We start from the raw sequence: 12457 nt of genomic DNA, 5'->3' as shown, positions 1-12457 counted from the left end.
TTTGTTTGTTTGGTTGTTTGTGAGAAAACTGGGGATATTTTATTTGAAGCTAAAAGATGCAATAATGTGTATGGATTAACTCTTGAGGATTTAAAAGAACAAAATGTAACATGCTTTACCTCTCTTGAATCTAAAAAATGGCTTTGGTATAGAAAGTTGGGTCATGCTAGCATGTACCAAATTTCTAAGCTAGTCAAAAAGAATTTGGTTAGAGGAATTCCAAACATCAAGTTTGATAAGGATCTTACTTGTGATGCTTGCCAATTGGGCAAACAAGTAAAATCCTCTTTTAAATTAAAAGATGGAATCTCAACCAAAAGGCCATTGGAAATGTTACATATTGATCTTTTTGGTCCTACTAGAACTCAAAGTTTGGGAGGTAAATATTATGGTCTTGTTGTGGTTGATGATTACTCTAGATTCGGTTGGGTACTTTTCCTTGCTCATAAGAATGATGCGTTTTATGCTTTTTCAACCCTTTGCAAGAAAATTCAAAATGAAAAGGATTTGAAAATTGCCCATTTGAGAAGTGATCATGGAAGAGAATTTGAAAATCAAGACTTTGAAAAATTCTGTGATGACTTAGGGATTTCTCATAATTTTTCATGCCCTAGAACGCCCCAACAAAATGGGGTGGTTGAAAGAAGGAATCGAAGCCTTCAAGAAATGACTAGGGCCATGCTATGTGAGAATGAAATTCCTAAATTTTTATGGGATGAAGCTGTGAACACAGCATGTTATATTTTGAATAGAACAATCATTAGAAAAGGATTAAAGAAAACTCCTTATGAGCTATGGAAAGGAACCCCTCCAAATCTTAAGTACTTTCATGTTTTTGGATGCAAATGCTTTGTGCTTAATAATAAAGAAAATCTTGGAAAGTTTGATCCAAAATCCTATGAAGGAATGTTTGTTGGATATTCCACCACAAGCAAGGCTTATAGAGTTTATCTCAAGGAGCATAGGACAATAGAGGAATCCATACATGTTACTTTCTGTGATTCTAACTTAATTCCCAGTACTGTGATAGATAATGATTCAGATGAAGAAGGAGCTAGAACAAGCAAAGAAAATCCTAAATCTGTCCAGAATGAAGAATCTGCCAGTCCAGTTTTGTCTCGTCAGATTGAAGGAGAAACTTCCGATTTGTCTCTTGAGGAGGGACGAGAAACTGAAACAGTGAGACCACCAGAAGTTCATCAAAGCTCAACACCTGTCCGAAAGCCTAGAGAATGGAAGTCCATGAGGGGCTATCCTCATGACTTCATCATTGGTGATCCCTCTCAAGGTGTAACCACAAGATCCTCCACCAAAAGGCAAACCGAACCTAGCAATCTTGCTCTCTTGTCACAAATAGAGCCCAACAATGTCAAACAAGCTCTTGAGGATCCATCATGGGTCAAAGCAATGCAAGAGGAGCTTGCTCAATTTGATAAGAATAAGGTTTGGACACTAGTACCTCATCCGGATGGTAAGAAGGTAACGGGTACTAAGTGGGTTTTTAAGAATAAACTTGGTGAGGATGGACAAGTTGTTCGTAACAAGGCTAGATTAGTGGCCCAAGGTTACGATCAAGAAGAAGGTATTGATTTTGATGAGTCTTTTGCTCCGGTAGCTAGAATGGAAGCAATTAGGTTGCTTCTTGCCTATGCTGCCCATAAGGGTTTCAAAATGTTTCAAATGGATGTTAAGTGTGCCTTCCTTAATGGTTTGATTGATAGGGAAGTGTATGTGACTCAACCCCCCAGTTTTGAACATAAAGAATTTCCAAATCATGTTTTTAAATTAACTAAGGCTCTTTATGGTCTTAGACAAGCTCCAAGAGCTTGGTATGAAAGGCTTAGTGCCTTCTTGTTGGAAAATAATTTTCAAAGGGGAACCACCGACACTACCTTATTCATTAAAGCATCTAATGATGATATTCTTCTTGTTCAAGTTTATGTTGATGACATTGTATTTGGTTCGGCCAATGTTTCCTTGTGTGAAGAGTTTGGAAAACTCATGACTAGTGAGTTTGAGATGAGTTTAATGGGAGAGCTTACTTTCTTTCTTGGCCTCCAAATTAAGCAAACTCCTAGTGGTATTTTTATTCACCAAGGAAAGTATGCAAAAGAACTTATCAAAAAGTTTGGCCTAGAAAATTCCAAATCAATGGGCACTCCTATGCATCCCAATACTAAACTTGAAAAAGATGATGATGGCCAAGATGTGGACGAAACAAGGTATAGAGGAATGATAGGTTCACTCATGTACCTTACCTCCTCTAGACCGGATATCGTCCAAAGTGTGGGTGTATGTTCAAGGTTTCAATCTCATCCAAAAGAATCCCACCTTACGGCTGTTAAACGCATCATTAGATACATTAAGGGAACTTGTAATTATGGATTATGGTATCCTAAATCTGATGACTTTTGTGCAGTAGGTTTTTGTGATGCAGATTATGCGGGAGATCGAGTAGATAGGAGGAGCACCTCAGGCATGTGTTGCTTCCTTGGAAGCTCACTCAACATGTGGTCAAGCAAGAAACAAGCCACAGTGGCTCTATCCACTGCTGAAGCCGAATATGTTTCCGCATCTGCTTGTTGCTCACAATTAATTTGGTTAAAAACACAATTGGAAGATTACAAATTAAAAATCAATAGTATACCCTTATTTTGTGATAATATGAGTGCTATAAACATTTCAAAAAATCCTGTTCTGCACTCAAGAACTAAGCACATTGAGATAAAATATCATTTTATTAGGGAACATGTGCAAAAGGGTACTATTGACATTCAATTTGTAAAATCTGAAGACCAAATTGCTGATATTTTTACAAAACCTCTCTGTGAAGATAGATTCTGTACATTGAGAAAAAGTTTGGGAATGTGTGATTTAAGCTTCATTGAAAATCTGTGAATATATGACTCTGTTCTGTTTTGCTCGTAGGTTTGGACGAGATGAAAAATAATGGCATAATGGAAGAGCTGTGGTCAAGGGGGAGGCAACGCAGAATTCAAAATTTTATGGGCCCCACCAAAATTCCATGACCCCACCATAACAGTTTTGTTAGTTTCCCATTTTGTTTGAAAAATAAATCCACAAAATCTCTTGATTGTCTTATCATATCTTTTGGAAGAAGCATAGGTCAAATCAAATCCCTCTTTTTCAACAAATCCCTTGATATAAGGAAACCATCTTTTCAAACTCTTGTAAACCACCCTGGTCATTAATCACCCACCTTGTGCATTAACTATCTCATATTCTCCTTTCATTCAACATTTATTCCATCCATCCTTTCTCACACAATTAGGTTCAATTCACTCTCTCATCTTCTACCCTTTCACTCTCATTATCATGAACAAAAAGGACACACCCGAAGAGAGCACTCAGAAGTTTAAAGGGATTGCTTTGAATGACACCAAGGAGCCAGCAAATTTGGAGTCATGGGATTTCAAGAAAAGGTTTCATAAGCCACATTCTCACTATGATCCATCTAGGTTCGACTCATGTGCTTCCCATGAATTCCACAATGAAGTTCTGAAAGAACGCAATCTCTGTGCTACTTATCTAGTCAGCCTAGACTCACTCTCCAACAAAGGGATCAATGTCTCCTCTCTGTTTGATAATCTTCAATGGACTCCTCTGCTTCACATCCGGAAGCCAGTTTACCCATGTTTAGTCCGTGAGTTCTACGCCAACATGAGATTTATTGATGGCACAATCCACTCATATGTGAAGAAGCGTCATATCACTCTTGATACTGGAACCATTGGGATGGCTCTAGGTTACAAAGAAGAAGGACCAAGAACATACATGTCTAAGAAATGGGATTTACAGGTTGGAATCACCTACCAGATGGCCTTAAATCACACCTGCGAAGGTCTCTCCAAAATGGATGGTACGGCACCAACTCTCAGAGAACTTGGTCCAGATAAGACAATTCTTCTTTATAAGATCATATCTAATGTTCTCATACCACAAAGTGGTCCACGCCATCGGGTAACAGTGTCTGACTTTCTTGTCCTTTTTGCTCTTGTTACTTCATCTCAAATATCATTTGCATACCTTATGATAAGGCACATGTGAAAATCTGTCAAGAGTTCAAAAAGGCCTAATCTTCCATATGGGATGTTTTTCACCTGCATCTTTGAATATTTTAGAGTTGATCTAACAAATGAAGATGTTGAGAATAAGGTTTCATTCATAAAGGGAGAAGGAGATGGTAACAAGAATGCTGATTCTGAATCAGGAGTACAATCTATCTGATGTCTTATGTGAATTCTGATGTTATTTGGTTCATGTTTGAACTTCTAATTGATTGTATCGATACTATGATATACTTTTGCTACTTTATCTTGAATATTTTGCTATATTGGTCATGTTTTGTGCAGGTGCCCCTTTGATGACAAAAGGGGGAGGAATTTTAGGTTCCAAAAATTGAAATTGGAACGAAACAGGGGCTGGAAAAACAGGGCAACAGGGGTTGAAATTTTCAATTTTGAAAATTCATGATCACCCTTGTTTAAAGAATGCATGTTGTTATTGCATTAGTTTTACTATGGTCATTACTGTTTGAACTGCACTGCATTTTTTTTGGGTTATCATGATTAGTTTAATTGGCATTTGGTTCATAATGATTGATTCTCTTTGATGCCTGGCTGCTGTTTCATCATTGATAATTTGTTGGATTGAAAATTTATTTTTGGCAGTTCCTTTAAATTGTGTAAAATTTCAAACTGCCTTGTTTTGTTCTTCAAATATTTTTCATCATGTTGTTTTGCTCTGATATCCTAAACAGGAAAATGTTTGAAAAATATTTGGATACTTTTTGCTTGAGCAGTAAATTAGTGTATGATATCAAATGAGTTTTGATTATCAATTAAAACTGCTCATAAATCAAGCATTTAGCATTATAAAATTTGCTAAATAAAATTGTTACTTGAAGCTTGATTTTAAATGTTACAGGTTAGTGCTTCCCTTGGTAAAATAAGCATACATCAAGGGGGAGCTATGTGACATTTAGAAAGGGGGAGAAATTCAAAATCAAAGGGAGTATTCTTTACTCAATCTTTAAATTTCTTTCCATTTCAATTTTAATAATGTTTGTCATCAAGGGGGAGATTGATGAGTTTGGAAAACTCTAAATTAATATTTGTGATGACTAAACATTATTAAAAAAAATAATAATTATTAATCTGATTTTCATTTAACATATTTTGATTAATAATTTTGTTGTAGGTTTTACCTTGGGCCGAAACAAAAGAAAATTAACAAAGCCCAACTGTTGCATTATTGGTTCAGCTTTATGTTTGTAATTAAAGCTAGTTATAATTGGGCCAGAATAAATTGTTGCAAGCCCAAACAAATGCTTTCCATGCTTGATCCGAAATCAATTTTATCAGGAAAGCAAATGTTAACCAAATGGGCCAGCTTTGATCATAATGTCACAAGCCCAAATTATATTAAGAGAATAGGTTCCATTCTTGGTCCGAAAACAAAGGAAAAAAATGAAAGCATAGTGCTTCCAACGGAACCAAGCCTCTAACAAAGTGATGGATTTCAAAATCTATTACATTGTTAAATAATGCATGGGGAACATGAAAGAGAAAATTCAGCTGAATTGATTGATGGCTATTATGTCAAACACGCCACTCTATGTTAGGGAAGTAAAAGCAAGCTATTCCAAATTAATTTGCTTAACCACTTTGCTTTGCTTTTCTTCAGATTCTTTTCATTCTCTCTCATCTCTTTCTTCTTCTTTGTTCGGTCCTTGTCTAGGAAACAATGGAAGAAATGTTCTTCAACACCGAAAGGAAGATGTTGCATGCGTCTAAGACCATCAAGCTAATGATGGCAAGAAAACATACCAAAATAAAAGTGAGCTGTGGCTAAGATATTCACCAAATGTGGATAGATTTGTGAGATTATCTTGAGCCTATTATGCTCAAAAATGGAAGAAGAAGATTCGGCCAGCTAGAGGAGATTCTTGAAGCATGGCTTGTCTTTGATTCTGCTCAACCACCACAGGGAGTAGCTAGAGTGGCGAAGTGATGGTTGAAGGCAGAGATTGAAGCAGATGAAGTCATTATCATCATGAGACATCAAGGGCCAGAAATCCATCTTGGAGAGGAAGCCAAGGATGGAGAGCCCGGATTGATGAAGGGTGATGATCAAGAAAGGACTAGAGGTAATTGCATGTTGGTTAATGCATGGTTATCTCTTCTCTCTCTGAGTGGCCGAACCGGTTCTGTGTTTGTTGAAGGAGGAAGAAGTTGGTTCGGTTTTGGCTTCAAGTGTGGAGGCTTTTCTCTTCTTTAAAAAGGGGGAACAACCACTGTTTGAAGCAAGGAGTAAGATTTGAGAGTGCAAGGCACAGAGTTCTCAGAGCTACCTGAGCTAACAGTTTTCTCTTCTCCTTCAATGTATTCTGTTTAGTATTTTTCTGTTTAATTTTGTCATGTCTTGAGTCTCATGGAAAAAGGCAAACAGTGAGGTTTGTAATGAAAAAGGCATAGAGCGGAAAAAGGCAGAGAGTGCAAAATTAAAAGAAAAAGCCATAGATGTCTTAGAGTTCCTTTGTTCATCTATGTTGTGTATCATGATTCTGTGGGAATCCCCTTGTAAGTTGGGTTAGCACTTTACAAGTTGTAATCAGATTGATTATAGTGAAATTTCATCATGTTTGTGATGGAGACTGGATGTAGGCTGCACTGCACTTAGCAGCCGAACCAGGATATATCTGGGTGCAATCTTCTTCTTTTTCTACTCCATTTCTGTTTTCTACTACACAGGAGCAAAATCCAGAATTATCTCGTGCCAAGTGACGAGACAAAACAAAAAGTCTCGTGGCAAGGGACGAGACAAAACAAAGTTGCTCGTGTCCAGTGACGAGCAAAAACAGAAAAGTCTTCTCTGAAGGTCAGCAAGTGTTAGCATCAGAAAAAGGGGACTAAGATTCAACCCCCCTTCTCTTAGCCACTGAAACCATCAAACGATATTATATGAATACCAAAAGTTAAGGGTATAAAAATACATATATATTTGGTATTTGTAATAAAATTTGATTATTAAAAAAAAGTGTGATGATTCTGTTATGATAAATTTAATTATTGTGCAGGTGACAAAGGTCCATTTGGTTCGCTCCTTCAGGCTCCTATGGTGCATGTGGATGATGTGGCTAGAGCCCATATATTTCTACTTGAACATCCTAATCCAAAAGGGAGGTATAATTGTTCAGCATCTTTGGTTACTGTTGAAACAATATCCCAAGTTTCTTCTAAATACCCGGAATTCAGCTGTCAACACTAGAGTCCAGTTTTGTTACATTTCTCTATGTTCTTTTGGTTTACACATGAAATAGACATGCATAAATATAACTTAATTAGTTGTATGTTCTTGCATTGCAGCAAGTTAATTGAAGCAAATTAAAGGTGCCAAGTTACGAAATTTATCATCAAGGAAACTCCCAGATTCTGGATTTGTATTCAAGCTAAGTATGGACTTGACGAAATGGTTGATGATGCAATTCGACCTTGGAAAGAAAAGGGTTAGATGTGAGGTTGTTTATTTATGTATGTATCCGTTTTAGGGTTTGAACTATGAACAAAAAAATAAAATCTTATTGACTACTCTTATGATTAACATTTTGCTTATTTGAACACTACAATATTCAGACTTTTATATAGTGCTCAACGCATTTTTAAGAATAAAGCCACTTTAAACAAATTTTTTATTTGAAAAGTTCTACAGACAGTATTAAAAGAATAAAACTAAAAATTTCTCTTTATACGTATTTGATTTACACAAAGAAAAAATATAATTTTTTTTTCTAAAATTCAAAAGTGCGGTACATTTTAAGGTGGAAAAAACGGTCAAGTAATATTTCTCAAAAGTAAAAAGAAAGAAATATATTATCCACCAAAACTTTAGAAAAATAAAAAATGAAATATGTTGGATTAGTCAAACTCTTCTAGAGTACACACTTTTGACTAGGTACACATTCAACCTTTAACTTGGACCACAAATTAAAGTAAAGTAAGCATCAAGGGGTAAAGAAAATAGAACACATTTGTTCATAACAAGAATATTGGGTCTATTATTTTACTTATGCACATTAATTTTTTGGCAATCCAAGTCAGCATAATAATTAAAGGCATGGTTAATGCAGCCAATCAAAAATCAACACTTTAAAGAGGGTAAATTATATGTTACCTAGTAGAGGATTCGATAGAAATTACATTTTATTAATTAATTAGGTATTTCAAACTAAAGAATATTATGCGGGGTCCCTAACTATTAAGTCTAACTATTAAGCTTTGAGGTAGTAACACTATTCGAATTTACAGGTATTCAATCCATTCTTATTCATTAACATAGGTAATTAATCATCTTTTTTCGGTGCGAGGTGAGTTTTTGGCAGAGTGAGATCTTGAGTGGTGCGAGACAAATCCGATAAAGTAAAAACTTGTCCCTATCTATATTAATTTAAATATATATGTATTCTTTTTTGTTTGATAATGTATGGTTTTTATATTTTTAGTTTAATTTATGTTTGAATGTGATTATAGTTACATAAATTATAAAATTTTATTTTATTTATTAAAATTTAATGGTTATAAAGACAAGACGGCAGATCAAGATTTAATTTTGAGAAAGTATGGGGAGCCAATGATCTAAGCGTATAATGTGTACAATGAAGGTTTAGAAAGTATTAGAGATATGATTATTAGTGTTACATTGTTCTATTAGGTTACACTTTTGGGATAAGTGGTTTCAGGACATGATATTAGAGTTCCAGATTTGGAAGGTCAAGAGTTCGAACCTTGGTCCCTGGTATCCGGATAGTTATTCTAGATAGTGTAGGTGATGTTCATTTTATTCATAAACCAAAGATTTAACATTAGCTTTTTATAACATGAGATGTTTATTATCCTGGTATCCGGATGGTTATTCTAGATAGTGTAGGTACACATTGTACGTTTAAGCTATTGGCTCCCCAGCACTACTCTTTAATTTTATACTGTCCTCGAGTGTAAGTGAGACGAGTCGGACATCCCACGGACAATACGCAAGTCGCTGACAAAAAAAAAAAAACTGTTAAATATATAGCCTAATCACACGTACACCTTATTGACAACTTTTGATGTTTGAAAAGAAGAGTCTTTCTAAGCTAATCCTACGGCACAGCCAAGGTCGGAAAAAAAGTAGATATAGTTTAAATTTAATAATGTATTGACAGGTATATTATATGAAAATGAATGGCATAAGATAATATGTTTTGCAGAAGATAATTATCTCTCGCTGGGGTTGGTGAAGGGTTATAGCAACTAACACCCAGGAAGTAAGCAATTTTGAGGTCAAGTTAGTGTAGGTCTCAATTTTAAGTATCAATCATCACAGAATTTTGTGACTCTAGCTACTTCATTATCTGTACATAATTTAGTAAATCAAATTCATAAAAAAAATAAAAATCTAGTTGCTTAGTCAAAATTTCTAGTATATTAAATCAAATAAAATCAAATCAATTTTAATGTTACTTTCAACAAGAAGCTAAAACACTTGGTCAACATTAACTAAGTAAGAATCAATACAAATACACTTAAACTTTTCTCATTCAGAGTCCATCAAGAGATCAAAGTAATCAGACCAAGAAGCATAGCATAGTGAAGAAGGTAACACTAAATGGCAGAGGGTAAAGGAAGAGTGTGTGTCACTGGAGGAACAGGGTTCATTGCTTCAATTATCATCAGAAATCTCCTTCAGGAAGGTTACTATGTTAACACTACTGTTAGATCTGGTCCAGGTTAGGTTTTCAATTTTTTTAATTTCTTTAAATATATTGTTATAAAATTCTTAAACGCTAAAACAGTGTTATTGTATTTTGTCACCATAGCTAATAGCAAGAAAGATGTAAGCTTCCTCACAAATCTTCCCGGAGCATCCGAAAGGCTCCAAATCTTCAACGCTGATCTCAGCAACCCAGAGAGTTTCGGCGAATCGATTGTAGGCTGCGTCGGCGTGATCCACACCGCAAGCCCGGTGGATTTCCAAGTAAACCAGCCACCGGAAACCGTTATCAAGAGAAGCGTTGATGGTGCAATTGGAATCCTAAAAGCATGCTTGGATTCAAAGACAGTGAAGAGAGTAGTTTACACTTCAAGTGGCTCCGCTGTCATACACAACAGATCAGGTATTGTAACAAACTCTAACTGTCAGACTAACAGAAACGGTTACTTTCTTAACTAACTAACTAACTGTCATAATTAATAGAAAAAATATAGGTACTAACATATTATCTGCGCCAACAATAATTAATTATTATATTTTAAACACATATATAAAGAGACACATCCAAAAAATATATCTATAAAGACACTTCTATTAAACACAGCTATAAAAAAGACATTTTTTGTTAGACACATCCACAAAGACACTTCTATTAAACACACTTATAAATAAGAGTTGGCAGATGTTGAAAGAAATGTTGTTGTTAACATAGCGGGATTGTAATTAATAATACAACCAATATTTAGATTATTTATTAATAAAATAATGGTATCAAAATTATTAACCATAAATTTCATAATAACAGGGGCACAGGAGATGGATGAGAGTTATTGGAGTGATGTGGATTTTCTCAATGAGACGAAGCAGTTTTCTTGGTCTTATGCGATTTCTAAGACTTTGGCTGAGAAGGCTGTGCTTGAATTCGGAGAGAAGAATGGATTGGAAGTTGTGTCTTTGATTCCTCCTTTTGTTCTTGGACCATTCATCTGTGCTAAACTTCCTATTTCAGTTCATACCTCTCTGTCTCTGTTATTTAGTAAGTTAATTAATTTTGCATGATTTAATTATGTAGTCTTTAATACACGGATCTTAATATATACGATCATAAGAAGTGAAAAAAGAAAAGAAAAATATCAGAAAGAGTTGATGTCTAAGCATAGTTTTGAAACTCAATCTAGTGGTTTGCGGCATTAGACAGTTGTATTAATAGGTGAATCGGATGTACTAAATCATATGTTAAGTTTATCAAAACTCAATTATTGAGCATTATCCAACATGAGCAGTCCTAAGTAATTAAGGGGTTAGGTATAAGGGCCTTTCATGAATTCATTCTATTTGTTGTTTAGCATACCAATTTAAAATAAAATTTGTACAGATATGATAACGAAAATTCTTATTTGTTTGATGGTATAAATTAATTTCTTGTTCCATTATATCTGTCTATTATTTATTATTTCTCTTTTTCTTTTCTCCATAAAATACAAAAAAAATTATTTCTATAAACTATCTATTTTCAATGTGTCAGTCTTCTTTCTTACCTACTTTTTTTTACCATTTATGTTTGATTAAACCATGAATTACATGTCATTATCGGATTCATAATTAATATCAAATTTAAAATCATTGGTTTTTCAACTTACAGCACTAGAACTTATATCCACCATAAGATATAATAATAAAAGAAGTGGTAATTAAAGTGCCTCCACTTTAATCTCCTATGATTAGTCAACTATAAAATTCTTAATCAAAATCTTGATGGTGCAGATGACAGTGATAATTTTGGTGCTCTTCTTCGTTTCCCTATAGCACATGTAGATGATTTGGCAAGAGCACACATTTTTCTGTTTGAGCATCCAAATCCAAAAGGGAGATACAATTGCTCACCAAGCAGTGTTACTCTTCAAGAGATAGCTGAATTTATTCGTTCAAAGCACCCTGAATATAAACTACCTTCTCCAGAGTAAGTGTGCTTCTTAATGGCATGCTTTTAATTTGGATTTCATTATAAAAACTAATATTAATGAGTTTTATTTGTACACTCTAGGTCAATAAAGGAAATTAAGGGTGAGAATATACCACATATGAACTCAAAGAAATTAATTGATGCTGGATTTAAGTTCAAGTATGGGACAGAGGAAACGTTTGAGGAAGCCATTCAATGCTGCAAGGAGAAGGGTTATCTTAAATAAAGTTTACCACGGAACTAATTAGTGGAAAGACAATAAAATGTTTAAGAAGATTGCTTTTGGTTTACTAAAGAAAAACAATTAGATGGTGCATGACATGTAGGTCAATCTATGAATGATGTTTTTCTTTGAATGTTATCGAAATAAGTTAATATAATGAAAAGTCCATTTTGTTTCTTTTCTTTTTTTTTTTTTTTGGGTACGGTTAAGTTGCCCTTTTTATATATAGAAGGTTATAAGTTATGATAAATTGCATGAAGAAAAATTAAAGCAAGCAAATATCTGATATATTGAATGGTCCAAAATGTTCAACTATTAAAGTTTTTGCTAATATAGTACATGTTATTCTATGTTTTATTATTAATTATTAATAGTATATCTGATAGGAAAAAAAATAATATGTAGTACGTTAGCGAAAACTTTTTTATAAAAACTGATAGTTATTAATGGCTAAGAGAAGGGGGTTGAATCTTAGCTTTTTTTTTTGTTGAATGTTACTTTTT

At 34.4% G+C, this 12457-nt stretch overlaps 1 protein-coding gene across 2 annotated transcripts; it reads left to right on the top strand.

The window, feature by feature from the left end:
- The first annotated feature begins 9259 nt into the window (after nt 1-9259).
- Nucleotides 9260-12131, top strand: LOC112753158 (vestitone reductase). Of its 2 annotated transcripts, XM_072221171.1 has the most exons (6): nt 9260-9322; nt 9600-9784; nt 9875-10171; nt 10574-10804; nt 11533-11728; nt 11813-12131. In XM_072221171.1, the coding sequence occupies exons 2-6, from the start codon at nt 9664-9666 to the stop codon at nt 11955-11957; spliced, it is 990 nt and encodes a 329-aa protein (XP_072077272.1). In that variant the 5' UTR covers nt 9260-9322; nt 9600-9663; the 3' UTR covers nt 11958-12131. The 2 variants fall into 2 exon arrangements, with proteins under 2 accessions (XP_072077272.1, XP_025657379.1); XM_025801594.3 differs by lacking the exon at nt 9260-9322 and having other exon boundaries at nt 9548-9784.
- Nucleotides 12132-12457: the final 326 nt, after the last annotated feature.

Source organism: Arachis hypogaea, chromosome 2, assembly GCF_003086295.3.
Source record: "Arachis hypogaea cultivar Tifrunner chromosome 2, arahy.Tifrunner.gnm2.J5K5, whole genome shotgun sequence".
Taxonomy (NCBI): Eukaryota; Viridiplantae; Streptophyta; class Magnoliopsida; order Fabales; family Fabaceae; genus Arachis; species Arachis hypogaea.
The sequence above is the reverse complement of the archived record's forward strand: the minus strand, read 5'-3'. Positions and strand labels throughout refer to the sequence as shown.

Bases quoted from the DNA above. Each gene is read 5' to 3' on its own strand.
- LOC112753158 (XM_072221171.1), top strand. From the start codon at position 9,664: ATGGCAGAGGGTAAAGGAAGAGTGTGTGTCACTGGAGGAACAGGGTTC. The intron at 9,785-9,874 runs GTTAGGTTTTCA...TTGTCACCATAG, and splicing joins TACTGTTAGATCTGGTCCAG to CTAATAGCAAGAAAGATGTA. The intron at 10,172-10,573 runs GTATTGTAACAA...TCATAATAACAG, and splicing joins TGTCATACACAACAGATCAG to GGGCACAGGAGATGGATGAG.